Genomic DNA, 27,847 nt, shown 5'->3' with positions numbered 1-27,847 from the left:
ACTGTATGTCTGTGAGACATGGACACTGAATAGTGACTTGGAGAGGCATGTCGATGTCTTTGGTATCAAGAGCCTTCGCAGGATCATGGGATACGTTGGAATGACCTCGTGTCAAAAAAGCGACTACCTCGTGAAACTGAATCAAGGCTTGTTACCTGATGAGTCCGAGAAGGCCAACTCCGTCTATATGGTCACATTGCACGACTCCCGGACGTCATCCTGCTCACAGGGTTGTTTCTGTACGTGACAACCCTGAGTGGAGAAGACCAAGGGGACGCCCACATAACTCATGGCTGGGACAAGTTAGCCGACCCTACCGGGAAAGACTTGGAATAGATAGCGGAGCTGCGTGGGAGCTTGCTCGGGAGGACCGCCAGGAATATGAGTGGCAAGTGAGTGAAGCAACGCACCTCCGGGCGTATGTTCACCATTAGTTACAGTTAGTTAACTACCAGAGCTGGGCGTTGCGGCACCGAGTTGCAACTTTGCGACTTTGCGACTTTGCCGCACTATGAATTTCGAAGTTGCAAAGTCAAAAGTCGCAAACGTTTTGAAAAAGTCGGACTAAGCAAAGTCGCGGCACCAATTTTCCGCGATTTTTGCCGCGACTTTGAACATGAACAAGACGACTTTTTGTAAAGAAATTGCCGCGGCTGTTTTAAGCCAGTTTAAAACTGGCTTTGCCCGATTTGGCTAAAAATGAAAAGATGAGGTGAACCGTTGAACTGTCATACGGGGCTCGACCTGTACACAAATTTACTAGAAAGTAATTTACATCAACACGTTCAAGAACCGACTCGGGAAAATAATATCCTTGACCTTATCTTTTCAACGACAGCTGATCTAGTTAACAAAGTAAATGTTGGTCCAATTTTTAGTTCTAGCGATCACCGAACAATCACATTCAGCATCAATATGAAAGAAAGTAAAGTAACTCCTAGTAAAGAAAAGATGCCTGATTATCAGAGAGCGAATTTCGTAAGACTCCGATCAATTCTAAATAATCCTGACTGGACTGAAATCTCGGCGGAGACAGATATTGATAAATCTTGAGGGGCCTTCACCACAATATTGAACAATGCCATAAGCATATGCGTACCCTATCGTAACAGACGTTCAGCTTTTAAGAAGAAACCCAAATGGTGGAATAACAAAATTCAAAATAGCCTATCTCTTAAAAAACGCGTATACAGTAGATGCATATCAACTCAGAGTGAGGCTGACAAACTAGAGTTGGACAGAATTCGCCGCGAAACCAAGAAATTAATAAAACGAAGCAAGAAAAATCTTGAAGAATATATAGCGGAAACGAGTAAATCTAATCCTAAAGATTTTTTTAGCTATGTAAATAATAAAGTTAATCACTTGTGGTATCGGACCGCCTGCTAATGATAATGATAACCACACGAACGATGAAAATGAAATGGTTACAATCCTAAATAACTTTTTCGCATCCGTATTTACCGACGAAGATTATTTATCACCTCAACCGCCGGAGGTTAGAAGGACCGAAATGATGTTAAGTGACGTGCTCATCGTAGAAAGTGACATTTTACGCACAATTGAAAAGATTAAAGTAAGCAAAGCTCCTGGTCCAGACAAAATTACCCCGAGGGTCTTAAAAGAAATCAAACATCAAATTTGTAAACCGCTCTCCATCATATTCAATAAATCTTTAACAGATGGAAAAGTTCCGTCGGATTGGAAACTAGCAAATGTCACACCAATTTTCAAAAAGGGGGATAAGTCTCATTCAAGAAACTATCGACCAATTAGCCTGACATCGATTGTTTGTAAGTTAATGGAGACTATCATTCGTGACAATATGGTGAAATTCTTCGAAGAAAATAATATAATAAATAATTCGCAACATGGCTTCCGTAGTAAACGTTCGTGCTTAACTAACTTACTTGATTTTTTTCATTATATTTTTGGGGTGTTCGATGAAAGCAGATCAGTAGATATCATATATCTGGATTTTCAAAAGGCATTTGATAAGGTCCCCCACCAACGATTGCTCAGCAAACTATTGGCGCACGGTATCTCGGGTAACATTCACAATTGGCTTGTGGACTGGCTCTCTGAGCGGAAACAGAGAGTAGTTCTAAACGGTGTTACATCTAACTGGCTCGATGTCAGAAGTGGCGTACCTCAAGGATCAGTGCTTGGCCCCATGCTCTTCTTAATTTATGTTAATGATATCGATGATGGGCTCACTTGCAAAGTATCAAAATTTGCTGATGACACAAAAATTGCTAGTTAAGTAACTGCGACACTCGACGAAGAAGCTTTACAATCAGATCTAGATCGACTTGCACGTTAGGCCAATCAATGGCAAATGAAATTTAACGTTGACAAATGTAAAGTGTTGCACATCGGAAAAAATAACAATCGCGTTCGGTACGTAATGAATGGCCAACAACTTTCTGCAGTAAGTAAAGAAAAGGATCTTGGAATCACTATATCAAGCGATTTAAAGCCCGGTCAGCATTGTTCAGAGGTAGTTAAAACTGCAAACAAATTGGTTGGCTTCATCGGACGAATCTTTAATAATAAATCAGAAAAAGTAATATTAAAACTGCATAATTCGTTGGTTCGACCCCGTCTAGAGTACTGTGTACAGTTTTGGTCTCCCTATTACAGAAAAGACATAGAAAAGTAGGAACGGGTTCAACGAAGAGTAACAAAGATGATTCCTAGGTTGAGAAATTTATCATATGAACAAAGGCTTAAAGAAGTAAATTTATTCAGCCTATCAAAACGAAGAATGCGAGGCGATCTGATAGAAGTGTTTAAAATGTTTAAGGGATTCAGTGATATTAATGCGGAAGATTACTTTACAATTGATCGATCAAATAGAACAAGAAGAAATCACAATTTGAAGATAAGTGGTAAAAGATTCTCGTCGCACGAAGCCAAACACTTCTTCTTCAATCGAGTTGTTAATGTTTGGAACTCTCTACCCTGTGATGTCGTTGATAGTACAACAGTTACGGCCTTCAAGAATAGATTAGACAAGTATTTTGAATCTAACCAGCAACTAAGATATTACTCATTGTCGTAATAACGTTAAGTTCTTTCGAATACTGGTGTCCTTGTCCGCTTTTATCGCCCGGTTAGTGGTAGCAGTAATGGTAGTTCTTTCCTCTTTCGTACATAATTTCCATGCAGTTTTTCCATGCTGCATGGTTCTTTTTCCTTTCCTGCCAGCTTTGGCTGGAGGGATGGGGGGTGGGGAGGAGCCTTCGCCTTTGCTGTCCTTCATCTTCCACCTTTGATTAGATAGTTAGTGTAGCTTGTCACAAACAGCCTCGTAAGGACCAGCAGGTCTGCTGTTGTTTGTTCTTCCTTTGTGTTCCTTTGTACTTTCTCTACTCCTCATACCAAACAGCCCTGGGTCAATCACACTCGTTCTCGTGCTATCAGAGATAGAAAGACAACACACAAATGATATATGTGCCTTCGAACTCCTGCTAATCATGATTTTTACATTTCTGCCCAGAACCATGTCGAATCTGTTTTTCGACTCACCAAAAACTCATCCATCAATTGACAATGCCACGACTTTCCTTTCACAAATTCTTCCAGAGCCTTCTGGCATCCAGTCAAAATCATCTTGAATGATTTTACTTCATCATCTTTCCCACCTCTCCTTAGTCCTGATGGCAACCCTGCCGTCACATCTATCTCTAAAACTGAACTCTTCCCTCAAACTTTCTCTGGAAATTCCACTCTAGACGATTCAGGGTATATTCCTCCTACTCATCCCCACTGTAACTCATCTTTTCCTTTAATTTAAATTCTTAAGAATGGTGTTTTCTATGCACTCTCTGGTCTCAAACTTTAAAAGTGTTTTGGAATTGATTGAGTGCCTCCTACAGTCCTCAAGAACTATGCTTCCGTGCTGACAACCAATCTGATCAAACTTTTTCGTCTCTGGCTTTCAACATCACCTTTCCTTCCTGCTGGAGGAACTCTATACACAGTTTGTGCCTAAGAAGAGTGACCGCTTTAATTCCTCATACTACCGACTTATAACTCTCCTTCCTTGTCTTTTTAAAGCTTTTAAAACAATCTTTAACAGGAAAATTCTTAAGCAACTATCCACTTCTGACCTCTCAGTATGGATTCCACAAGGGGCATTCTAATGATTATTTGTCTCCCTTCTGTCAAGGGTTAATAGGGCATAGTTATTATGAGTTTGGCGGCGAAGGCGTGGGCGTGAAGACGACGTCGGCCCGGCGCACGATAAACTCGCCTGCAGAAGCCCACGTGGTCACTCCTGTGGCCGCAGATGTTGAGGAGAAAGACACACACAACCAGCCCCTACCCCTGAGGGTATTTGAGGGATCTTTCGCGAGGATGACAAAGAACAGAACCCCCCAGGTGTCAGAAATAAGTAGCACACGGGCACAACACTTTGTACACTTTATTACAATAAAGTAGACAACCTACGCCTCTCACGCACATGGCCGTAACCCCCCCCCCCCCCCCACACACACACACAGACACGCTACATTCTAGGTATCTAACCTAACTAAAGCTTAACTTAGGGTGGTGCGGTGGAGAAGAGAGATAAGGTACTTAACATGTATGTACGTGACGAAGTCGAATGGCAGCGAAATTCTCACTCCTGGCGCAATTTAGACCCCGCTGGCAGCCTTAGCTCTCAATCCCAAGAGACGCACGTGGATTCTCGTTGCTCGTGGTTCTGCGATGAAAGCGGCCTGGGAAACGGCAGTGTGGCACCGCAGACTCCACGCACGATGCATGAGAAGCCGGCTGGTAGCGATGCAGCTGCCCATGGTGAGAGAGCAGTACGGCCACCTCTTCACATCTCCGGGATCAGAATGAGAGAGAGAGAGAGAGGGCTACCGGCGACCTCTGACCGGTCACGGCCCGACTTAGGGTGCGGAGAAACAACGCGCTGAAGCCCCGCCCACACCACTCACGCGACAATACAATCACAGAGCTACCCGAGTAACCCGACACATATGAAATAAATGTCCTGGATCCCCGGCTGGCAACTCTGACCGCTGCCGCATCACGCCGGTAGCTTCCGCCGAGAAAGTAGCGCTCATCAGTCACGCCCTCTAAATCAAGTAGGTTAACTGGAAAGTTAACTGTAAACTGGGCAGCAAGGCACATCCAGGCGCTCCAGCAAAATATAAGAGTGAACATTAAGGGGACGCTGACACAGCAGCGAAAAATATGCCGCGGAAACTTCCACGCCTATCACGTGAACGCTGCGTGGGACAGGGGGAAGTGGAGGAAGCTGAGTCATCCTGATGCAGCAGGGCGGCAAAGTTTCGCCATAGCGATAACTCAAGACACCTTCGTAACTGATTTTTGGTCATTATCTTTGAGGCGTTTCGGTGAAACTTTTGTTGGTGCCTTAAAAATCTCAAAGGTCTTTGACACTGTCACAAGTCTTTGCTTTCTATAGTACCCCTTTAGGGATTCTATCCCTCTGTACTTTTATCTATAGTTTCCTTTCAGGCCGATTTATTTCTGTTGTGATAGACGGTCACTGTTCAACTCTTAAACTTATCACCAGTGGTGTTCCGCAGGGTTCTGTTCTATCTCCAACTCTTTGTTCATTACTGATCTTCATTCCATAACAAACTGTTCTATCCACTCATATGCCGATGACTCTACTCTACATTACTCAATTTCTTTTAACAGAAGACTTTCCCAACAGGAGTTACATGACTCGGAGCTAGACGCTACAGAACACTTGAACTCAGACCTTGCTATTTTTTCTGAATGGCGCAAAAGGAACTTATTGTCTTGCATTGCCCCAAAACTCGATTTCCCCGCTTGTTAACTCGACACAATCTTCCAGACATCTATCCCTTATTCTTCTACAACACTCAACTGTCCCCTTCTTCCACAAACATTCTCGGTCTATGAGTGCGTGGGGGTTCAAACGCATAACCTTTTTAGATATAGTGGAATCAAAGGTTCTCCGCTCATCAACTCCCCCTTACTATTGCCAGTCTTAAACCATTTACATTCTACCGCAATATTGCCTCTCTATTTATTCTATCGATATTTTCATGCTAGCTGATCTTCTGAACATGTTAACTGCATGCCTTCTCCCTCACGTGCCCCCGCTCCAAACGACTCCTTTCTTTTGCTCATCCCTGTTCTATCCAAATATCTTATGCAAAAGATAACCAACATCTTCATTCTTTCATCTCTTCCGCTGGTAAACTTTGGAAAAGCCTCTCTCCACCTTTATTTATTCCTGCCTACGACTTGAAATCTTTCATGAGGAGAGTAGCAAGACACCTCTCCTTTTGAAATTGATCTCTCTTCTCAAGACCTTAGCATTTCTTAACGTTAACTCTATTTTTCTCTCCTTGCTCCACCTCTAAAATCAAGCAATATTTTCTTGCAGTCTTAAAAGTCCTCTTCCTCCATCAATCAATCAATCATTCAATGGGGGCATACGCCGAGGGGCGTGTCGCCTCGCCCACCCTACGACGCTAAGCCCGGGGGTCCCTCCGGGCGAGTCTCCATGCAGGCCCCCTTCCCAACCCAAGTACCTCCCGGCAGGATCTATCGACTTGCTCAAGCCACGAACTCCGTGGGTGTCCCCTTGGCCTCCTCCACTCATGATTGTCTCTTACAGAGACAACCCGATGAGCAGGATCAGCTTCCGGAAAACGTGCCACGTGCCCGTATAGCCGGAGTTGGCGTTGACTGACTATGCAGGTAATATATGTCGAATCAGTCTCACGGAGTAGTTGCCGGTTTGACACAAAGTCATTCCAGCGATATCCCATGATTCTGCGTAGACACTTATTACCAAAGGCATCACTCCGCCTCTCCAAGTCCCCATTTAGTGTCCATGTCTCACAACCATAGAGTAAGACAGGGAGCACAAGGGATTTGAAGATCCGGATCTTTGTCCTTGTGCACAGGTATCGACAACGCCATATACTCGTGTTGAGCAAGTCCATAATACCGTGGGCCTGACCAATCCGCCGTAAGACTTCCTGGCCAGACTGACCGTTGTTATGAACTACGCTACCAAGATACGTGAAACTTTCTGAGATCTCAACGTCCTCGCCACACGCATGAACAGACTGTACTGTTTCATCCAGCAAGCCTCCAAACACCTGTACCTTGGTCTTGGCCCAGGAGACCTGGAGTCCCAAGGGCTTCGCCTCCTCGTGCAGTGCCTCGAGAGCCATCATCAAGACCTCCAGCGACTCCGCCAGGATTACTGCATTATCAGCAAAAACAAGGTCAGTAACCCTGGTATTGCCAATGGATGCTCCGCAATGACTCTGGTCCACAACTCTGCTCCGGACCCAGTCCATACAAGTGTTGAAAAGCGATGGGGCAAGGACATAGCCCTGCCTCACTCCCGCATTCACGGGAAAGAAGCTGGACAAGCCCCCCCACACTTCACAGCACTCTCTGTCCCATAATACAGGCCAGTCAGCAGACCAATAGTCCTCGCAGGAATCCCACGGAGTCGCAGAAGATTCCAGAGTGCCTCACGATGCACTGAATCAAACGCCTTCCTGAGATCGACATAGGCTGCAACCATCCCCTGTTGAAACTCACGTCGGCGCTCCACCAGTACGCGACGCGCTAGAATACGGTCAGTTGTTGACTTGCCAGGCGTGAACCCAGACTGTTCAGGTCTCTGCAGCTTCAGCAGCTGGCTGCGAATTCGCATCAGCAATAGGTGGGCAAGCACCTTGCCTGGCACACTGAGCAGTGTAATACCACGGTAGTTGTTGCAGTCCTGGCGGTCCCCTTTCCCTTTCCAGATAGGGACAACAATCCCCTCTTCTTGCAAAATTCAGGAGGAGAGAGCCGCTGATGTTCCTGGTATCAGATCCATGGGGACCAACACATAGCTCGTAGCCAACCCTGTCAGTTCCAGTAGTAGCATTTAGGTCGCCCAGGACAATGATTGTGTTCCGGGGAGGGCACTGGTCTAATACGAAGTCGAGTTTGGCGTAGAACGTCTCCTCTTCAGTTTCACGCATCTCGGTAGGAGCGTACACTGCAACAAGAGACATGAAGCCCAGTGTGTGCTTCAGCCTCACTCGCATTATAAGCTCATCAACAGGAGCAACCTCAACCACAAATGGCAGCAGTCGACTGGAGATGCCCATAGCTACCCCCCTAACATGGAAGCCATTGCTCATGCCGGACCAGTAGAAGGTGTACCCCCCCCCCCTCACTGATCTCGCCACTGCCAGGCCTCCTTGTCTCAAAGAGTGCCACTATGTCCACCCTCAGCCTTCTGAGCTCATTTGACAGGTGGGGCAGTCGATCATCGTCCGAGATGCTTCGAAGGTTCCAGGAGCCCACACACAGGAGTCCTCCGAAGGTTAACCCCGGGCCTGGTTCTGCGGGCGGGCGCAGCCTCTGCACCACCCCGGTCACCATCAAAACAAAAAAAAGGGCTAGGGGGCAATTCCTCCTTCGAGGTGCAGGGGTCCCGTAGGCTTTGCCCTACACCCGTCACTGACGGCAGGCTCCCCGGATGCGGATGCATCGTGGAAGCCCGCCGCGCGGTCGGACCCCCCAGCAAGACCGGATCGGAGTCGAGGCTCGCGCCCCGACCCCGACCTCTACTTTTTAATTTGTTTCTGGCTTGGTTACTTTTTTTGTGGGGGAGGGGGTGCAAGCCCCTCCCCGACCAGCCCAGATCAGGGGCTGGCCTGACTGCTCGCCATAGGGCAGGGACGCAGGACCCCTGGGGGGATTAATACCCCGGCTACCCAAAGAAAAAAGTGTGAACAGAAGAGAGAGAGAGAAAGCGGGGAAAGACAGCTTGGGGGAGGTTGAGGGCGCTGCATTCCTCATTCAGATAGACCTACCCCTACCCTGGTTATTTGGTTACCACCCAGCGTATTGAAATGGTTAGTATACTTGTTGCTAACTATTTCGGCTTGTCACTTAGTGTAGCATTTCCACTGGAGAAACACTACATCAAGTGAGTGAATGTTGGGCGCCCCCAGCCACCACCATTACTTTTATCATTTCACTTGCATCATCAGCAAACTCATTTGTGTAGCTATTTACCCCTTCCACAATGTCATTCATATAAGTGAAAAACATTACTGGGGCCAGCCCTAATCCTTGTGATACTCCACCTGTTACTCCAGTCTATAGTGACATTTCATACCGTAGTACCGTCCTCATCTGTCTGTCTCAAAAATTCCTCCATCCATTTCAAAATATTTCCACACAGTCCCCCTTTGTTTTCCAGTTCCCATTGCAAAACGCTTCAGTTGAACAATATCAAATACTTTTTTATCCAGATACAGGCATTCCACCCATCCATCTCTTTCCTGTAACGCGTCGATTGCACATGTTTAGAAAATCAATAAGTCTGTGGCACACGATCTTCCTCCCTTGAAGCCAAACTGATGGTCCGTAAAATTATTTACTTTCTTCCAATATTTAATCAATCGGAGGCAATAATTTTGTCCCTCTGTATATTTTTACCTCGTGACGTACCCTACACCATCTGAATCAGAACAGCATGGAAATTTAGGATTTGTGCTTGAGAAAGTGATGCGACAAAAAATAGCTGAGTACTAAGGAGTTGAAGGGAAATAAGTGCAAGAAAATGTTTATGTGATACTTCATTTGACTCTCCTTTTCGTATATTTGTTTTTACATAATTGTTACAAATTTATGCTAGTGTAAAGTAGAATTTTCTCAGGAAAGTTTTTCTTAATAATGAATAGTGGGGTTAGGAAACCGGGTGGGAGTGAGGTTTGTGAAGTCGTCAGTTTTGAAGGAACTGGGCACACACACGGCTGCCGGCCCAGCGTCACTCAGGGCCTTGGCAGGCAGTCTAATATGTAAATCTGTGGTCTGCGTGGCGTGGGTGATGTTTAGGTGACAGATGACAAGGGAAGAGTGATAATTATGTACGTCTGCTATCACTGTAGTCCTGCAACACCGATTATGACATAATAATAAAACTGATTTTGCATATGTATTTGAATATGTATTTGAAAAATATTTAAAAATGTTAAATGCCTTTATAAAATGTATTTAAATACTGTAAACTTTTCATAACGGTAATTACAATTTTTAAAAACAATTTGTAGTGAAATACGTATTTAAATACTTTTCAAATACAATACTGCCCATCTCTGTTTTCTGTAATAGTAAACAAAAAATAAAAATAAAATAGCTTTAGTGTAATTTGCACATTTTACTAAATTTGTATTCCGCGACCAAGCAAATTTAAATAGACAGTACGGTGTTCTACAGGAAGTTGAAATCATGGAGAGGATGTCCATTATAATGCTCGTTGTTCGTTATTGCACTTTTTTTTATTTTGGCATCGTGCAACATGATTAGTCTGTAAGTGTAACTTTCACGACATGATTTCATTCAGAGTATCTGAAGTGCATTGCATGCATGATGAGACACGATTTGTTGCAGGGTGGTCTTGCTCCTGGAGGACTGAACTTCGACGCCAAGGTTCGTCGTGAATCTACCGATCTGAAGGATCTCTTCGTTGCCCACACATCGGCCATGGACACCTTTGCTAGAGGACTTAAGAATGCTGCCAGGATAATATCCGATGGCGTGCTTACCAAGTCTATCAATGTGAGTTTACATAAGAAAAAAATATTATGTACACTGTTGCATCGTGTATGCATCTATTATCTTTTGAACTTACTTCTTATATCTCACAAAACCTAGGGATGAGATTAGTAAATAAAGCTGAAGTCGAAGTATTTTTACAGCAACGGAAGCAGGTCAAGGGCAAAAGCAAAATAAAGAATAAAAAAAGATCGCTAATCGCTGCTTCCGCAAAAGAAAACAGAATGAGTGGCTAAAAGAGAGGGTCAGTTTCAGAAAGAGAGGTGTCATGATACTCTTGCAAGAGTTAAAGTCGTAGGCAGAATGAAGAAAGAATACGAAGACGAAGACAAAGAAGGGCAATTCCAAAGTCTACCAGCAAAAGGAATGATAATATGAATATGCTGGTTAACTTTTGCTTTAAGGATATGCTTAGAATAGGGATAAACAGTCTTTTTGCGGCAAGCTCAGATAAGCAATCAGCATGAAAATATCGGTAGATGATAGAGACAACATTGCAGCGGAATTTAAGAGGTAAAGAAGTGATGAGGTGATGAGATGAAGAGCGTTTGACTCGGCTCTGTCCAAAAGAGCTGCATGTGTGAAGAGAGAGAGAGAGAGAGAGAGAGAGAGAGAGAGAGAATGTGGGAGGGTCATTTAAAGACCAAAAATTTGTTACAAACTTTGCCAAAATCATTCGAGGTGCCAATGGCAACATCAAAAGTTTTATCGAAACGGCCAGGAGATGAGGACCAGGAATCAGTTATAAGAAAGCAAGATCACCAGTAGAATGCTCCTTGCAGAAACCATTCTGGTAATCAGAGAGATGGTCAGAAGTTGACAGACGCGTAAGAACTTTCCTGTTAAGGATTTTTTTCTTATACGCTGCCTTTAGCGCCGATATGCTTTCTTGAGGGGTCTTTTCGACGACCCCAAGCCCGTTAGTGGCGCAGGCGAATTTTATTTATAGTGGCTGCCTTGGTATATGACTCCTGCTTGGCTCATGCTGTCCCCCGGTACCTCACTTGAACGAAGTCTCTAAAAATCTGGGCAGCATGTGGGTGATTTTCCGTCACTCGGCGATGGCTTGAAAAATCAGCGTGGATGGGACTCGAACGTAGGTCTACGCGCTCACCACGCCCACACGCTGACCACTCGCCTTTCCTATTCGGCCACCGCCTCCCCTTTAGAACCTTTAGAAACAGAAGAAGCAACAACTACAGAACAGTAGTTTGAGAGATTAGAGTGGTCAACCTTTTTAGGTACAGGTTATGCAAATACACTTCCAGCAGGATGGAAAGACATATGTTGAAAACTGAGACGGAAAAATTTGACCAGGCAGGGTGTCAGCACAGAAGCATAGTTTTTAAGAATTAAAAGAGACACTCCATCGAACAATGAGCCTTCTGAGGATTGAAGCCAGAGAGGGCATAGAAAACATCATTCTCAAAAAGTTTACTAACAGGCATAGTGGAGTCAGAGGGGGGATGAGTAGGAGGAATATGGCCAGAATCGTTCAGATTGAAATTTTCAGAGAAAGTTTGAGCAGAGTTCAGCTTTAGAGAGAGACGTGACCTTTGGATTGCCATCGGGACAAAGGACACGAGTTGGGAAATTTGTAGTGAAATAGTTTGAGATATTTTTGGCTAGATGCCAAAAAGTTCTGGAAGAATTAGAGAAAGCAAGGTTTTGGAATTTGCTATTAATGAAGGAGTTTTTAGTGTGTTGGAGAAAAAGATCTGGCGTGGTTCCGAGTAGAAATGTAAAGATCATGATTAGCAGGACTACGAAGGCTTAGGTACCTTTTGTGAGCTGCTTCTCTATCTGTAATAGCACTAGAACAAGTTTTTTTTTTTCTTACGTCTTGGCCTATTGCGCCGGTAGGCTTCTTCCTGGTGGATCCTGATGGTCGGTCCAAGGCTTCTTCCCGGTGGGTCCTGATGGTCGGCCCAGCCCGTTCTGGCGCAGGCGAATGTTTATAATGGCGCCATCTTGCATTGGCTCATGCTGCCCTCCCGGAGCTCATCTTTAATCCTAGAATCTAGAGTCCGGGTTGATAGGTGGTCTTCTGGACAGCATGTCGGTAGTTTTAAGCCACTCGGCGGCGGCTGAAAAATCCCAGCCCTGTACAGTCTCACAAAGCTTTTTACACATTAAGAGTAGTTGCTGGAAGGCTGAATCAGACATACAGTACCACTATCCTGGCTGTTTCTAGAACGACACTCTGTACATATAAATACAACTCGTACAGAGTGTCGTTCTAGAAACATCGGGGATGGTGGTAGTGGTACTGTATGTCTGATTCAGCCTTCCAGCAACTCTTAATTACGGTTAAAAAGCTTTGTGAGACTGTACAGGTCTACGCTTGCTGGTCTGAGCATGCGCAGTTCACGAGATCAGTGTTTGACGGTGGGGACGCCAAATAACACAATATCGGTTCAGGCGTTTCTAGTATTACCGTCCATATGTACAGTCGCGATATGAAGTGATGTCGCCGTGTACGTTTATTTTTGATCACGCAAGTATCGTTATATATTTTCAAGAGTACCATTATTTTCCTGTATCTTCTTCATAACTTAAATAAATATATTTTACAAGCTAGAAAAAAAAAGAGAAAAGAAATATTCAATGATGTCTTAAGAAGAGTTGTCGAAATATTTTGATACAAAGTGTTTTCGTTCACCAAGGAACAGGTGAAATGAAGTCCAAATATCGACATATTACTCAAACAGAAAGTAAAATTATCTTTTCATGATCATTATTGACAACAATAAATCTAACATATGCACAATATATAGGACATGCATAATTAGTCGATATCCTAAACTTGGATGGCGTGATTTATTTAATTTATACTCTCGTTTGATGATGCCCGCGCACCATACCTATTATTATTCAGCCCTGACTCACTCTTTGCATTTCGTGGTCAACATAACGATAACAAAAGCTTACCGTGGACTTCTAATGCATGATAATGATTATGGAAAGATGCCCACAGCCTATAACTACCGTGGGATAGTCGGAGATGGAAAAATAAGAATAAATAACTGCAGAATAGGCTAGTCGCGTTTTGTAACTCCAAGCTCACTCTTTGCCACCGATCGCAAACATCATTGCCTTTCTTGGTCAATATAACGGTGACAAAAGCTTCATGTAGACTTCTAATGCTTGGAGGTGATCAATGGAACATGTCCACAGCTTATAAGTGCCATAGAATAATCGAGGAAGATGGGGAAATAAGAATATATGGCCTTGAAATGGAGGTGGTGGTCGTGGTGCGGGCGGGTAATCGCAGCGTTGCCAAACATTAGGCTATGGTCGAGTGTTCATAGAGGCGTCCGGAATTTTGATAATTTTGATTCGCTTGGACGGCTTCCTCTAGAGTCCGGGTTGATGGGTGGTCTTCAGGACAGTATGTGGGTAGTTTTAAGCCACTCGGCGGTGACTGAAAAATCCGAGTGGTAGCGTGGGGATTCGAACCCGCGTCGTCCATCACGCGGTGAATGTGGGCCCAGTACGCTACCAGTTCAGCCTAAAAGGTGTTAATGTGAAACTTTATTATCTGATCGTTTCTTAATCAATTAAACGCAAAATAATGACAGTAACTGTCCATTCGCTTCGTGTCATACTGTGCGTGTGATATATATATATATATATATATATATATATATATATATATATATATATATATATATATATATATATATATATATATATATATATATATATATCGCCTAAATCTGAACGACGTATAATAACTGTTTTGCAAAGATAAGCACACGACGTGAGCTAAATCATTTCAAGCTTCAGTACTGAAGACAACACATGACATTCGCTGTCGCATTTAAAAAAAAAAATGAATGTATAATTGTAATTCAGGTACTACTACGTTATTTTACCGTGTTTTACATCACAACGTATTATAGATTATCATTAAAAGGGAACATTATAACATAAACAGTAAATACACATCACTTCCGTTACCTTCAAATGCTCCCGTACGAAACATTTTGAGAGCGGCGACATCACTTCATATCGCGACTGTACGTGTCAACGTGTGGTTTTCAGGTTTTGTAAGTTTTCTAAAATACAGATAATGAAAATTTGAATTCATCTATGTTTTTTACTTGAAATATCAATATAGTATCGTTTTCGCCTATCGGACTTATCGCTAGCTAGTATCGGAATTGTGGATTACTATCGGGTATCGGTTATCGATTATCGCCTATATTTGTGTTTCCAGTTAACGAATATCGGTTATCACCGATAAGGTTTTCCATTATCAGTTATCGGTTATCGGGAATAAGGTTTTCTGTTATCGTGCCCAGCTATGGTGATTTGGTGCTTGTGGCAGAACTGCTGGAACTACTTAATGGTGAACTCGCCTCCATTTTCCAGCACAATGCCACGGGAGGCCCCGCGGTCTGCCAGGTACTGCCATAATGCGTGTATGTGTGTGGAATGTTTGGTTTTGAGGGGAAGAACCTGACAAACCTACTATAATGGTCAACTACAGCTCAGGGCTTACTCTCCCTTTCGCGATCTCTCTAGCTTCATCTGAGGCACTACGTACACTGTTCTACGAGTTCAAAAAAACATTTGCAGGCGTGCCGTAGCATCAAGCCCTTGAAGTTGCTGAAGTTCAAGAATTGGAATGTCGAGGGGCTTCGCTAGAAATACTTTTGGGGCGTGATGCGCCTGGAGATTCGGGAGTTCAGGGGGTGAAGAGAAGGAGGGGGTAGCCAGAGATGAGTTGGAGGTAACCTTTCCTGGTGACTCCTCCATTTTGACCACAACGTATTGAAACTCTGGAAGTGGCATGCTGTGTAGTGACACCGCTTATAGCGATGGGTAGAGGTTCGATCCCCGTGTTCCGTCGGCCCTTTAGAACACAACGGTTTCCCGTTTGCTATGGGGGTTTTCTACACGTCTTTCAGGTGTCCGCTAATGATTGACATGATTTTCTCCTCTACCCTTACTCTCCCTTCACCCGACCAATGTACTACATCTCCCGAGAGGGTTTCTATGAAATCGGGTGAGGTGAAATGTGGGGTTCGGCTGGTTACGGTGTGTTTGATCCTCCTCTTCACTGAATTTTGGACTCTCCGGTAGCGAGAGGAACTAATAGGACTCTCCCCCGAGTAAAATGAGGTTCAATCAAGCAGATGTGTGCTACAGCCTCGCAACCCCTCCTTTCGATGGTGTCGTGAATTTCCTGAATGGTGCTGCAGAATGTAGGCTATTATTGGGGTTTGTATTTACATCAATATCATTTCTACCTAGCCAGAGGATACAGAAGTCGTCTTCCCATTCCAATACTCCGTTCAAACGGTTGTCCAAAAAAATTAATCTGCTCTTCCGCCTGGGGCTCGGAATATTTTAATTTAAGTTTCTGGTACAACTATCGTGTGAGGAATCTGACTGTGCCCAACCAAGGAAACTTTAAGCATGATTTAGAATTGTTCCTCACACGGGAGAGTGCTTCTGGTGTGCTACGAGTGATTATATCCCACCACCGCTGCCACCAGTGTAGTGGTCAGAACTTGGGGTCCAAAATTACCCATGGACTTGAGTGGTAGATTAAGAGAAAAAAGGGAGGGGGAAGCAAGTGGGGTGGGTGAGGCCTTGACGTACCTAGGACTAGGGGGTATCTTGGGGGTAGCTGCCACCACCCCAACGATCTGAGGAGTATAAGTCTCCCTAGCCACGTAGGGAGAATTGAGTAATATAGAAACAAAATACGTGGGGGGGGATTATACCTTTGATCCAAAGGGTAACCTTAGAGAAACGAGAGGTAACGTGGAGAAGGGGGGAATATGGAGGACGCTGAGTCAGTACCACTCACACACCTCCCGGACAAACACCGTGTCAGGTTATAACAAAGAAAAGTTTTGGGGCGAACGTCCCAGTATCAATTTATTTCCTGTATGCGATTGATAATTAGAAGAAATGTGGCGGGAACAATTTTAGGCTCACTCGGGGAGAAAAGACAAACAAACACTTGTTTAGTATCCCGCTGAAGGATCCTCTTACATCGCAATATATGAAAATATACCTACATAGATACAAAACCTTACGACTCAACACTCAGTGGGATGGACACGGATGAATGATATAAACCTACATGTAACCTACATATATTGTCCCTTAACCGATATATATATATATATATATCTATATATATATATATATATATATATATATATATATATATATATATATATATATATATATAATCCCTCGGCTCGTTGAGCCACAGCGTGAGGAAATTAATCCTGACGCGGAGGCTCGACTCGCAAGAAAAGTGACTGGGTGGTGGTAAGAAGAGGTTATGATAACATTTGTGTGTTAAGCTTTGCGTGAGGCAGCAGGTGGCAGTCACCTGGGGGTAGAAGAGTTACGCCTGATTCCCCCGTAAAAAAGGTTGAATTATTTCTAAGAAATTTATTTCGTCAACAATGGACTTAGAACACGTAGCCATGAAGGCAGAAAAAAAGGGGGGGTAATTTCACTGGGAAAGGGGAACAAATGGTGGGCAATTCACTAGAGGGGGGAGGGAGGTAGCTCACTGGGGAAAAATGGGGGTAATTCACTGGAAGGACTCACCTCCGGGTAGAAGAGCAGCGCCTGATTCCCACTCCGCCTGGGGCTACGCCAGATTTTATTGTCGGGGGAGGGAGGAGAGGGGAGACCGGGAGAAATGCAAGAATATGACAAATCGATTTTCTACGTCGATAGGGAGCAAAAACCGTGTAAAGATTATTATTGCCTAAAGGAACAACTCAGGCAGGTGTTGGGAAAATTAATCGAGTGGCAAAAATCTACGTAATTATGCTAAAGTTACCTGAGGATAATTTGACTCCAAGCGATCGGAGGCAATTCTGGTGGAGGGTGCGCGCGGCGCTGGACTGGGAGGGAGGGAGATCTGAGGGGGGACGCCAGGCGATTGTTTTGGCGCGAAACGTAGCTGATGGGATGAGTGGGTATGGACACTGGGTGGGGTATTGCACCATGTGTGACAAGCCAGATTATGTAACGAAAAACAAGGAAAACAAGAATGCGTTCACCTCAGGTCTTTCAGTTCACCTCAGGTCTTCCAGTTCACCTCAGGTCTTCATCCAGTTCACCTCAGGTCTTCACCAGTTCACCTCGGGTCTTCCAGTTCACCTCAGGTCTTCAAGGTGATAGCGTGGGAGGGAACGACATAGGCAGGTTAGGAAGCGAACAGCTTCTGCGTCGCTACAGTGAGGCTCTTAGAAGAGTTACGTCCAAGGGCGGGGTTCCTGTGGTGTGTGGAGTTCTGCCAAGGCATTTGGCTGTCCAGGGCTATTGTATTAAACTGCAGGTTGGCAGATTATTGCAAAGCCAATGGATGGACATTTGTCGACACCTGTGACCGTTTCTTTGGCAAGAACCACCTATACCAGGGAGACGGGGTTCACCTTTCATGGGAGGGAGTACAGATCTTGTCTGATGCCCTTGAACGTGGATTGGGGGCCCTGCAGGGTATTTTAGGGAAAGTAAGAAGGGGCCTAAGACGGCAATACCAAGTGGGAGCACTAAATGTAGTAACAATAATAGCAGCTGCAGGGTAAAGCAAGGGGTAGGTCTAAATGTGTACAATACAAACAGTAGAAGTATTAGGAATAAGATAGATTTATTGAGGGGAAAGGTGTGCGTAGAAAAATTTGATATGATAGCGATCACAGAGTCATGGATAAACACTGCAGACAGACACTTTCTCCCAGAATTAGAGATTGAAGGGTACGAGTTATTCCACCAGGATCGAATAGGCAGGAAGGGGGGTGAGGTCGCACTCTTCGTCAGGGACAATCTTAAATGTGTCATTAACAACCCAATCAAGGTAGTTAACAATACAGAATCCCTCTGGGTAGAAACAATAGGTAGGAAGGAGAAGCTTGTCATCGGAGTACTTTACAGACCGCCCAACCTTACCAGGGACAGTAGCCAACCCCTTTTACAGGAAATTAGTAGGGCGTCAAGATATAGAAATGTGTGTGTAATTGGGGATTTCAATTATAGGAACATAGAGTGGGATACCTTATCCGGAGACCAAGCGGCACAGGATTTGTTAGATGTGATACAGGATAGTTTCCTTAAGCAGTTAATTAGAACACCAACGAAGGAAGAGAATATTTTGGATTTGTTGTTAACTAATAGAGAGGACATAATAAGCAATATTGAGGTTGGGGATTCATTAGGTAACAGTGATCATAAGGAAATTAGATTTAATATCAAATGGGAAGATAGAGTCAGCAGTAACAACACATTAATACCTGACTTCAGGAAGGCGGACTACGAGGGGTTAAGAAAGCAGCTGCAGAGGCTTGGGGGAGTGAGATCAGAAGTAGGTCAGGACCCAGAGAAGGGAGGGGCGTTAATCTCTGGTGAGGTCACTAGTCAGGTCAGAGCTTGGAGGGTGAGTACAATTAATAGTCTGGTCAGGGAGATTAAACTAGGACAGAAACAGTTCATACCTCACAGGGAAGTCAGGTCAACAGTTCACCCGCGATGGATGACAGAAAGGCTAAAAACTGAAATAGGAAGGAAAAGAGGACTATATGTTAGAATCAAAAGGGGGGAAACTCACCTAAGGGATAGTTACAACGATTTAGCTAGAACAGTTACAAAGAACACGCGTATGGCAAAACGTAATTATAAGATTAGAATTGCCAGGGAACCAAAGACCAATCCAAAGGGCTTCTTTCAGCTTTATAAGACCAAGGTTAGGGATAAGATAGGGCCGCTTAAGTCAGGAAAAACACTGATTGATAGAGATGAGGAAATGAGAGAGGCGTTAAATAAATATTTCTTAACTGTATTTACCTAAGAAAGATTAGATGATATACCTTAGGGAGAACAGATCTACAGGGGAGAAGAGGTAGAAGGATTAACCGACATCAACATGACTAGGGAGCTCGTGATTAGACAGATAGAAAGACTTAAAGTCACCAAGGCGCCAGGGCCAGATGAACTTTTCCTCAGGGTAATAAAGGAATGTGAAACTGAAATCAGTGGGCAGTTAACAGAAGTATTTAGGAAGTCGCTAGACACAGGGGTGGTGTCTGTTTCATGGAGGCAGGCACACGTTATTCCAATATTTAAGAAGGGTGACAAATCTTCTATGGAAAACTATAGGCCGATTAGTTTGACGTCAGTTATCGGTAAAATGATTGAGTCAGTAATAGCTGATAGTATGAGGGACCATATTGACAGACATAATTTAATTCACGACTCACAGCATGGGTTTATTAAAGGTAAATCGTGCCTCACTAATCTTTTATCTTTTTACAATAGAGTATACGAGGCAGCTGACAATGATGAGAGCTATGATGTAGTTTATCTTGGTTTTAGTAAGGCCTTCGATAAGGTACCTCACCAGAGACTGTTGAATAAAGTCAGGGTTCATGGGATAAGAGGGAAGGTATTTGATTGGATTAAGGCGTGGATTAACGACAGGAAACAGAGGGTTACCATTAACGGTAAAAAATCCGAATGAGGTAATGTTACCCGTGGGGTTCCTCAAGGTTCAGCTTTAGGCCCGCTTTTATCAATTATCTACATCAATGACATAGACAATGGGATAACTAGTGACATAGGTAAATTTGCAGATGACACCAAAATAGGACGCACTATTAGGACAGGGGAGGATGCTAGAGCACTGCAGGAGGATCTCAACAAACTGTCAGCTTGGTCAGAAAAATGGCAGATGAATTTTAACATCACCAAGTGTAGCGTACTTAGTGTAGGAACACGCAACCCATTACACGAGTATAGTTTAGACTCTACAGCGATAGGCAGATCAGAGTGTGAAAGGGATTTGGGAGTGTTAGTGAACTCTGACCTATAACTAAGGAAGCAATGTATTAGTGCAAGGAATAGGGCTAACAGGGTATTAGGCATTATTAACAGGACGGTAAACAATAGGAGTGCAGAGGTCATCCTCAGACTCTATTTAGCGTTAGTTAGGCCACACTTAGATTATGCTGTCCAGTTTTGGTGCCCACACTACAGAATGGACATCAACTTGCTAGATTCAGTTCAGAGGAGGATGACCAAGATGATTCAGGGGCTGAGGAACCTCCCTTATCAAAATAGGCTGAAACATCTCAACTTACATGCGGGGAGATCTGATAGAAGTATTCAAATGGGTCAAGGGTTACAACAAAGGCGATATAAGTAAAGTACTGAGAATTAGTCAGCAGGATAGAACACGTAGTAATGGATTTAAATTAGAAAAGTATAGATTTAGGAGAGATATAGGCAAGCATTGGTTTAGTAATAGGGTGGTAGGGGAATGGAATAGACTCAGCAATCACATAGTTAGTGCAGGGGCGATAGCTTGTTTTAAGAGTAGGCTGGATAACTACATGGACGAGGATGACAGGTGGTAATGAGGTGTGGGTGCAGTGTGGGGAGGCGGTGGCTGAATCGACAGAGTAACACCACCGCGTTCAGGAGGACGTGAGTTCAATCCCCGCCCGGTGCCACCAAGCTGGGATTTTTCAGCCGCCGCCGAGTGGCTTAAAACTACCCACATGCTGTCCAGAAGACCACCTATCAACCCGGACTCTAGATTCTAGGATTAAAGATGAGCTCCGGGAGGGCAGCATGAGCCAATGCAAGATGGCGCCACTATAAACACTCGCCTGCGCCAGAACGGGCTGGGCCGACCATCAGGACCCACCGGGAAGAAGCCTTGGGCCGACCATCAGGCCCCACCGGGAAAAAGCCTACCGGTGCTATAGGCCGCGACGTAAGCGTACGCCCGTACCGAAGGTAAACGAGGATCAAGTATCTACCTGTAACCCCTGAAACTACACCTCACCCATCGTGAGTAGTGGGGGGGTTCTGGAGCTGCCCTGTGTAGGCCAAGGCAAGTATAGAGAGGTATCGTCACTCTCATAGAACGTGAAGAACCAAATTTTAAAATGAGCTTTTTTATTAGGACCTCTCGGATGTTTTTTTTTTATGTTATAAACTACTACAATAAAATAAAATAAGATGTGGATTTTTTGTTATATACCCTATGAAGCAATTGTCGGTGAATAAAAAAATATAAATAGAAATGTTCACGGCATCTCATCCTGGACGATGATTGGCTGGCGTCTCGATAAGCTCCGCCCTTTCCTCGAGCCTAATTAAAGTCCGCCCCATTCTCGTTGTCTGCCCAAACCGACGACTTGGCACACCTCACTCCCACACTGTTTCCTGACCCCAACATTCATTTTTACGAAAAACTGAGACCACCATCATCTTCCTGAGAAAATTCTGCATCACGTTAGCATAAAATTGTAACTATAATGTAAAATTACACATACGAAAATCAGAGTTAAGTGAACTATGGAATAAACATTTTCTTGCACTTATTTCCTTTCACCTCCTTAGTACTGGTTTTCGTCGCATCACTTTTTTTTAAGCACAGATCCTAAATCTGCATGCTTTTCTGCTTCTGATGATATGTGGTACGTCCCGAGGTAAAAATATGCATAGGGTCAAAATCGCCTCTGAACATAAGCCGCGCCGTGACAGCGTTCATGCGCATCGGCATTTGTTTACTCAACTCAGACAGGCCGCTCACGCACAGCCCCAAGGCCAAGGCTTGAGGTGAGCGGCGAGTCTGACTTGAGTAAACAAAAGCCGATGGAAATGAACGCCATCACGGCGCGGTTTATGTTCGGAGGCGATTTTGACCCTATGTATATTTTTACCTCGGGACGTACCCTACACCATCAGAAGCAGAAAAGCATGCAGATTTAGGATCTGTGCTTAAAAAAGTGATGCGACGAAAACCAGCTGAGTACTAAGGAGTTGAAGGGAAATAAGTGCAAGAAAATATATATTCCCTACTTCATTTATCTCTGATTTCGTATGTGTAATTTTACACTATTGTTATAATTTTATGCTAGTGTAATGCAGAATTTTCTCAGGAAAATGATGGTGGTCTCAGTTTTTTGTAAAAATGAATGTTGGGGTCAGGAAACAGGGTGAGAGTGAGATGTGTGAAGTCGTCGGTTTGGGCAGACAACGAGGATGGGGCGGGGCCAAGCGTGAAGGCTATAGGAGTTGCCAACGAGTGATTTCCTCCGGCCTGTATGACGATACCTTCTCTATACTTGCCTTGGTGTAGGCCACTCGGCCACTTGCAATTTCCCTATGTTCTTATGTTCTTATGTTCTTCTTCTTATGTAAGCAGAGGGGGGAAGAAGATATGGGGGCTGACGGGGTATTGCATCATGTGACGGAATGCGGGAGTCTAACGGCCGGAGGGGAGGGGGGGGATTTACATAAAACTTACAATACTTACATACGTATACCTAATATCTACTTTTGTGATCTTATGTATACCCCATTCTTCCTGGCATTACATTAATCCCAACAGCGTCGGAACTATTTGCTATTTAGCTTCTCCAACCCCGTCCCCTTCGTGTCGGGACACTACATTTTCAGTTTATCGAATCAATCAACTCAAACGGGATTTTTTCACCGTGTTATTAGTTTCTCTGATGAATTGAATATATACACCGTATGTGCTAAAATGATTGATTAAAACCGTTTCCAACCGTCACGAGTGTGAGCGGGGTCACCTTCACCTTCATGCCCACAGTGCGGGGCGGGGGTGTCAGGAATAGGTCACAGAAGTAGCCTCTGGAGCGGTGACCTTTTAGCTCATCTGTGGCGTAGTCGGTATTTTTTTTTTTTTTTTACGTCGTAGCCTATTGCGCCGGTAAGCTTCTTCCCGGTGGATCCTGATGGTCGGTCCAAGGCTTCTTCCCGGTGGGTCCTGATGGTCGGCCCAGCCCGTTCTGGCGCAGGCGAGTGTTTATAGTGGCGCCATCTTGCATTGGCTCATGTTGCCCTCCCGAAGCTCATCTTTAATCCTAGAATCTAGAGTCCGGGTTGATAGGTGGTCTTCTGGACAGCATGTGGGTATAAGCCACTCGGCGGACGCTGAAAATCCCAGCTTGGTGGAACCGGTCGGGGATTGAACTCGCGTCCTCCTGAAGGCGGGGCCGTCTTGCTATCCGTTCAGCCACCGCCTACCCTAAATGCTGCCTTGACACTATTCAGAAGGCGCGGGTTCGATACCCGGCACTCAGTGCTGTTCATTACGGGATAATAAGTAGCAATAATTATTATTATATTGGTAAAAATAACGATTAAATTTTTGATAATAATGACAATGATTATAATACTGAATTAATAACATGAATTTATGATAATTATAATATATAAGGAAATCATCATTTTGATCATTACCGCTATCCTCAACACCATCATCATTATGACCCTCACCATATTTATCACCATTTATATCATCATTTATATCATCATCATCATCACCACAATCATAATCACCATCTGTCACCTTTTTTAAGGCTCGCTACTTGTCCTGGACGTCTGGCCTTGGGGCTCGCGTGGCAGCGGGTGAGGCGACGTTGGAGGAGTGCGAGAAGGCTGTCATGCAGCGCGGAGACCCCAAACCCAAGTCTGGCAGGCAGGAGTATTTTGAAGCCATTGTAAACTACTACATCTGAACTTTTATGAAAATCTCCAACACAGAATGCCGTCATCTATTGGATTAAAAACAGTTGTTGCTCAACTTTCTTATTAGTGTGAAAAGAATTGTTCTTCATTCAGCATATTTTTAATCTAAATTCAGCTTCATTTACTGCCATGTTTGTAAGGCTTTAAAAAAATAAAAGTAGCAAAAGGGGAAAAATATTGTTTCTTTTTCGACGTGATAAGACCCTCTAATAAAATTTTGGTAGGATTGAATGGAATAGAATTTTTCGTCCATCATGTCCTGTTGAATCGCTCAACCATGTTCTCCTTGAAATCCTTAAGGGTACCTTCTTGCTCTATCTATTACATTATTATTCGTTTCGATATATCTCTTTCACTTTTTTACCTACGATCATGGTTTTACAGTATTTTGTATTTAAATGCATTTCTAATAATGAAGCAGTCTCGGATTTTCCATGTAGGTCTTAATTTTTTTTCTTTAATTAAGATTTTTCTTGAAAAATTATTAATAATAAAAAAGTACAAATATATCAAGAAAAAGGAAACAGTCATTTTCTTGCTATCTCAATGACTTTAAAAATAAATTTTAATTCATAAAAAAACATTAATAAATAAAGCAATTTTGATTTTTTTGTTAGGAAAAACTTTTTTTTTCAGGACGGCCGACGAAAGGAGAAAAAAACTATTTAGTAATAACTAAGTTTCTTTTTACCCTACAACTTTGATTTTTGGCATGAAAGTACTTCAATGCATCCCTAAACAGATGCCCCGAAATCAATGCTATACACAGTTATTTACCCACTGAGCCTTTCCCGGTGCTTATATCATACCATCATACCTCACTACTGGGGGTTCTCGGGAAAGTAATTTCCTTATGAAGTGGGGTTTTTTTTTTTCAGTGGTGGGCCCCTTCCCTTCACTCAACTGCTAACCCAACCCATTTCGGCAATTCTCAAAACTTGCTAAAAAACGCAGTAAGAGCAGAATAAAAGCTTCTGCCCTGTTTATCAGCAAAAGAGAGTGGGATTATGGGAGAGTAAGGGAGGGACTACACTTTCTCTTCTAGGATGCATTAGAGAAAATGGAATTGAAAGGATAACTAAAATAAAGGCATAAACCTTATTATTTGAGCAATTTACCGAGTAAAAGTGTCAGGGGGCGTGGCGGCGTGACGAGGCGGACTTTTAATTAAATGCCCGGGACACAAGGAACATTTAAATATGCAGATCGCGGCGAAATAAACACGCCATTTGAAAGTACACTTATAACAGGCTTTGAATCTGCCAAAAAACATTTTTTTGATAATTTTTTTTTTTTCACCTCAGAAGGTCCCGTTAATAGAAGAGTTCCTTCTAAAACTTTCAAAGCAAGACTGAAAGATAAGGCCTGGTTCAATGATGAGTGCAAGTTGGCTCATCGCAATAAACAAGCTGCTTTCCGTTTATGGACCCGTTATGGTACGCAGTTCTGTTGGGAAAATTATGTTAGATTGCGTGCTGAGGCAGAGGGTTTATGAAGTAGCAGAATCTGAATTTAATGCACATTTAAAGGAGTTCTCACTGGTGCTACGCAGACACACAAGTGGTGGTCTGCTTTGAAACAGTCCTTGTTTGGAGTAGTCTTTTCTTCCTCCTCTCCGTAAGAATGATGGCTCCGTTGCTTATGATCCTGCTGTAAAAGCTAGCATGTTGCCCTCCGTGTTTGAGAGCAAACAGAGTAACGCTGACTGAGGTTACATTACCCAGTACTTGTTTTCTTGAACCCAAATTGAGTTCCTTTGCTTTCCGATCATCTGAGGTTGAAAAGCTTCCAAATGATTTAGATTCACAAAGAGGTACAGTCGGGGCCGTTGTCACTTTACCACCATAGCTTGGGTCTCTGTTTTTCTAATCTTTTCAAATTTTTACCAATTCATCGTCCATAGCCACCTCACTCTCCCCCTACCTGCCTTCCCCGCCCCTCCTCGTCCCCGCCTTAACAGCTCCAAAATTTCTTCTGATGAGAGAGTGAGGTCAGCCCCTAAGGACAGGTGATTCTCTCTCTCTCTCTCTCTCTCTCTCTCTCTCTCTCTCTCTCTCTCTCTCTCTCTCTCTCTCTCTCTCTCTCTTGCATTTACCATCTTTGTCACACACACACACACACACACACACACACACACACACACACACACACACACACACACACAGCTGCTGGTTGACCACATCACTGACACAGCTGACGCCCTTCGAGTGAGATTCCCCTCTGCCAAGTTGGTCATCTGTGGGGATTTTAACCGCCTAGACGTCAACGACACAATGCATCACCTGAATCTCACTCAGGTCGTTAACTTCCCCACCCACCAACAAGCTACCCTCGACCTCATCATGACCGACCTGAGCCAGCAGTACTCCCCCCCCCAGCCCCTCCCCCCCATGGGACGCAGCGGCCACCTGTCAGTCCTGTGAGAACCGGCTCACACCACCTTTCTGCCTCAGTCATCCTCCGCCAGATCATTCAGGCCCCTGACCGACTCGGCCATCAGACAATTCGGGCAGTGGATTACTCAACACCCCTGGACTGAGGTGACAAATGAGACAGACGTCAACCAGGAATGGAAGCACTACCAGCACATTATTACCAGTGCCTACCACACCTTCTTCCCCGTCAAGACATTCCCAGTCCATCCATCTGACGCCCCCTGGATCAACCCCACCGTCCAGAGGCTCATCTCGCAGAGAAACAGGGCCCACAACACAGACCCTGCCCGCTACAGACAGCTCAGGAACAGAGTCATCAGGGAGATCAAAACCGCCAGAGCAAACTATTATCCAGATGAAATACACCATCTTAAACAGGCCAACAACAGACAGTGGTATCACAAGGTCAGGTCTCTTTGTGGACTCGGCAAACATTCACCCTCCTTCCCTTGCACTTCACATTTATCACCTGACCGAGCGGCCGAGGAGATAAATACCCATTTCGCGGGTATCTGTCGAAGCCTCCCCAAAACTTGATCTCACCGCCCTCCCCACATACCTACCATCTCCCTCCCCATCCCCCTCCGTCCAGGAGGTTGATGTTTTCAATAAATTAAAGAAATTAAGGACACACAGAGCTACCACGCCCACTGACCTCCCAATTAAAATCTATAAGGAATTTGCCCCTGAACTTGCCACCCCCATTTGCTCCATAATAAATGCTTCACTTGAACAAAACACTTGCCCAAGCGACTGGAAAACGTCCTATATATATATATGTTACTCCCATCCCCAAAATTTCCAGCCCTCAGTCCCTTAATGACCTAAGGCCAATCGCCATCACTTCCATTCCCAGCCTCATTTGTGAAGATTTTATTTTAACTGGGCTTATGATGATATTAGTAGCCTCATAGACATCCAACAATTTGGCAACATGAAACACTCCTCCATCACTCATTGCCTGGTCAGCTTTCTAAATTTCATACACAGCCACCTGGACAAACGAGACACCTCCCTTGCCCTTGCTTTTGTCGACTTCTGGAAAGCATTTGACCTTGTAGACCACACTGTTGTCATTACTAAGGCCATTGAGCTGGGGCTTCACCCTAATATTGTATCGAGGCTGACTGATTTTCTCAGCGCACGCCAGCAAATAGTTCGCTCCCAGGGCTCGCTCTCCCCTCCTCTTGAGCTGATATCAATGCAGGAAGCTCTGGCACGTGCCATGGAGTTTGAGTCCTTTGTTAGGTCTAGCTTGTCAA

At 44.1% G+C, this 27,847-nt stretch overlaps 1 protein-coding gene across 1 annotated transcript in view; it reads left to right on the top strand.

Moving 5' to 3' along the window:
* LOC126997300 (xylose isomerase-like) overlaps positions 1-24,325 on the top strand; it is a 63,543-nt gene extending 39,218 nt beyond the window's left edge. Inside the window, exons 8-9 of the mRNA XM_050858299.1 lie at positions 10,438-10,605; positions 23,982-24,325. Coding sequence (XP_050714256.1) covers positions 10,438-10,605; positions 23,982-24,140 — 327 coding nt within the window. The 3' untranslated portion in view covers positions 24,141-24,325. The remainder of the gene's footprint in view (positions 1-10,437; positions 10,606-23,981) is intronic.
* The last annotated feature ends 3,522 nt before the right edge of the window (positions 24,326-27,847 follow it).

This window comes from Eriocheir sinensis, chromosome 12 (assembly GCF_024679095.1).
Source record: "Eriocheir sinensis breed Jianghai 21 chromosome 12, ASM2467909v1, whole genome shotgun sequence".
In the NCBI taxonomy this organism is placed as follows: domain Eukaryota; kingdom Metazoa; phylum Arthropoda; class Malacostraca; order Decapoda; family Varunidae; genus Eriocheir; species Eriocheir sinensis.
The sequence above is the reverse complement of the archived record's forward strand: the minus strand, read 5'-3'. Positions and strand labels throughout refer to the sequence as shown.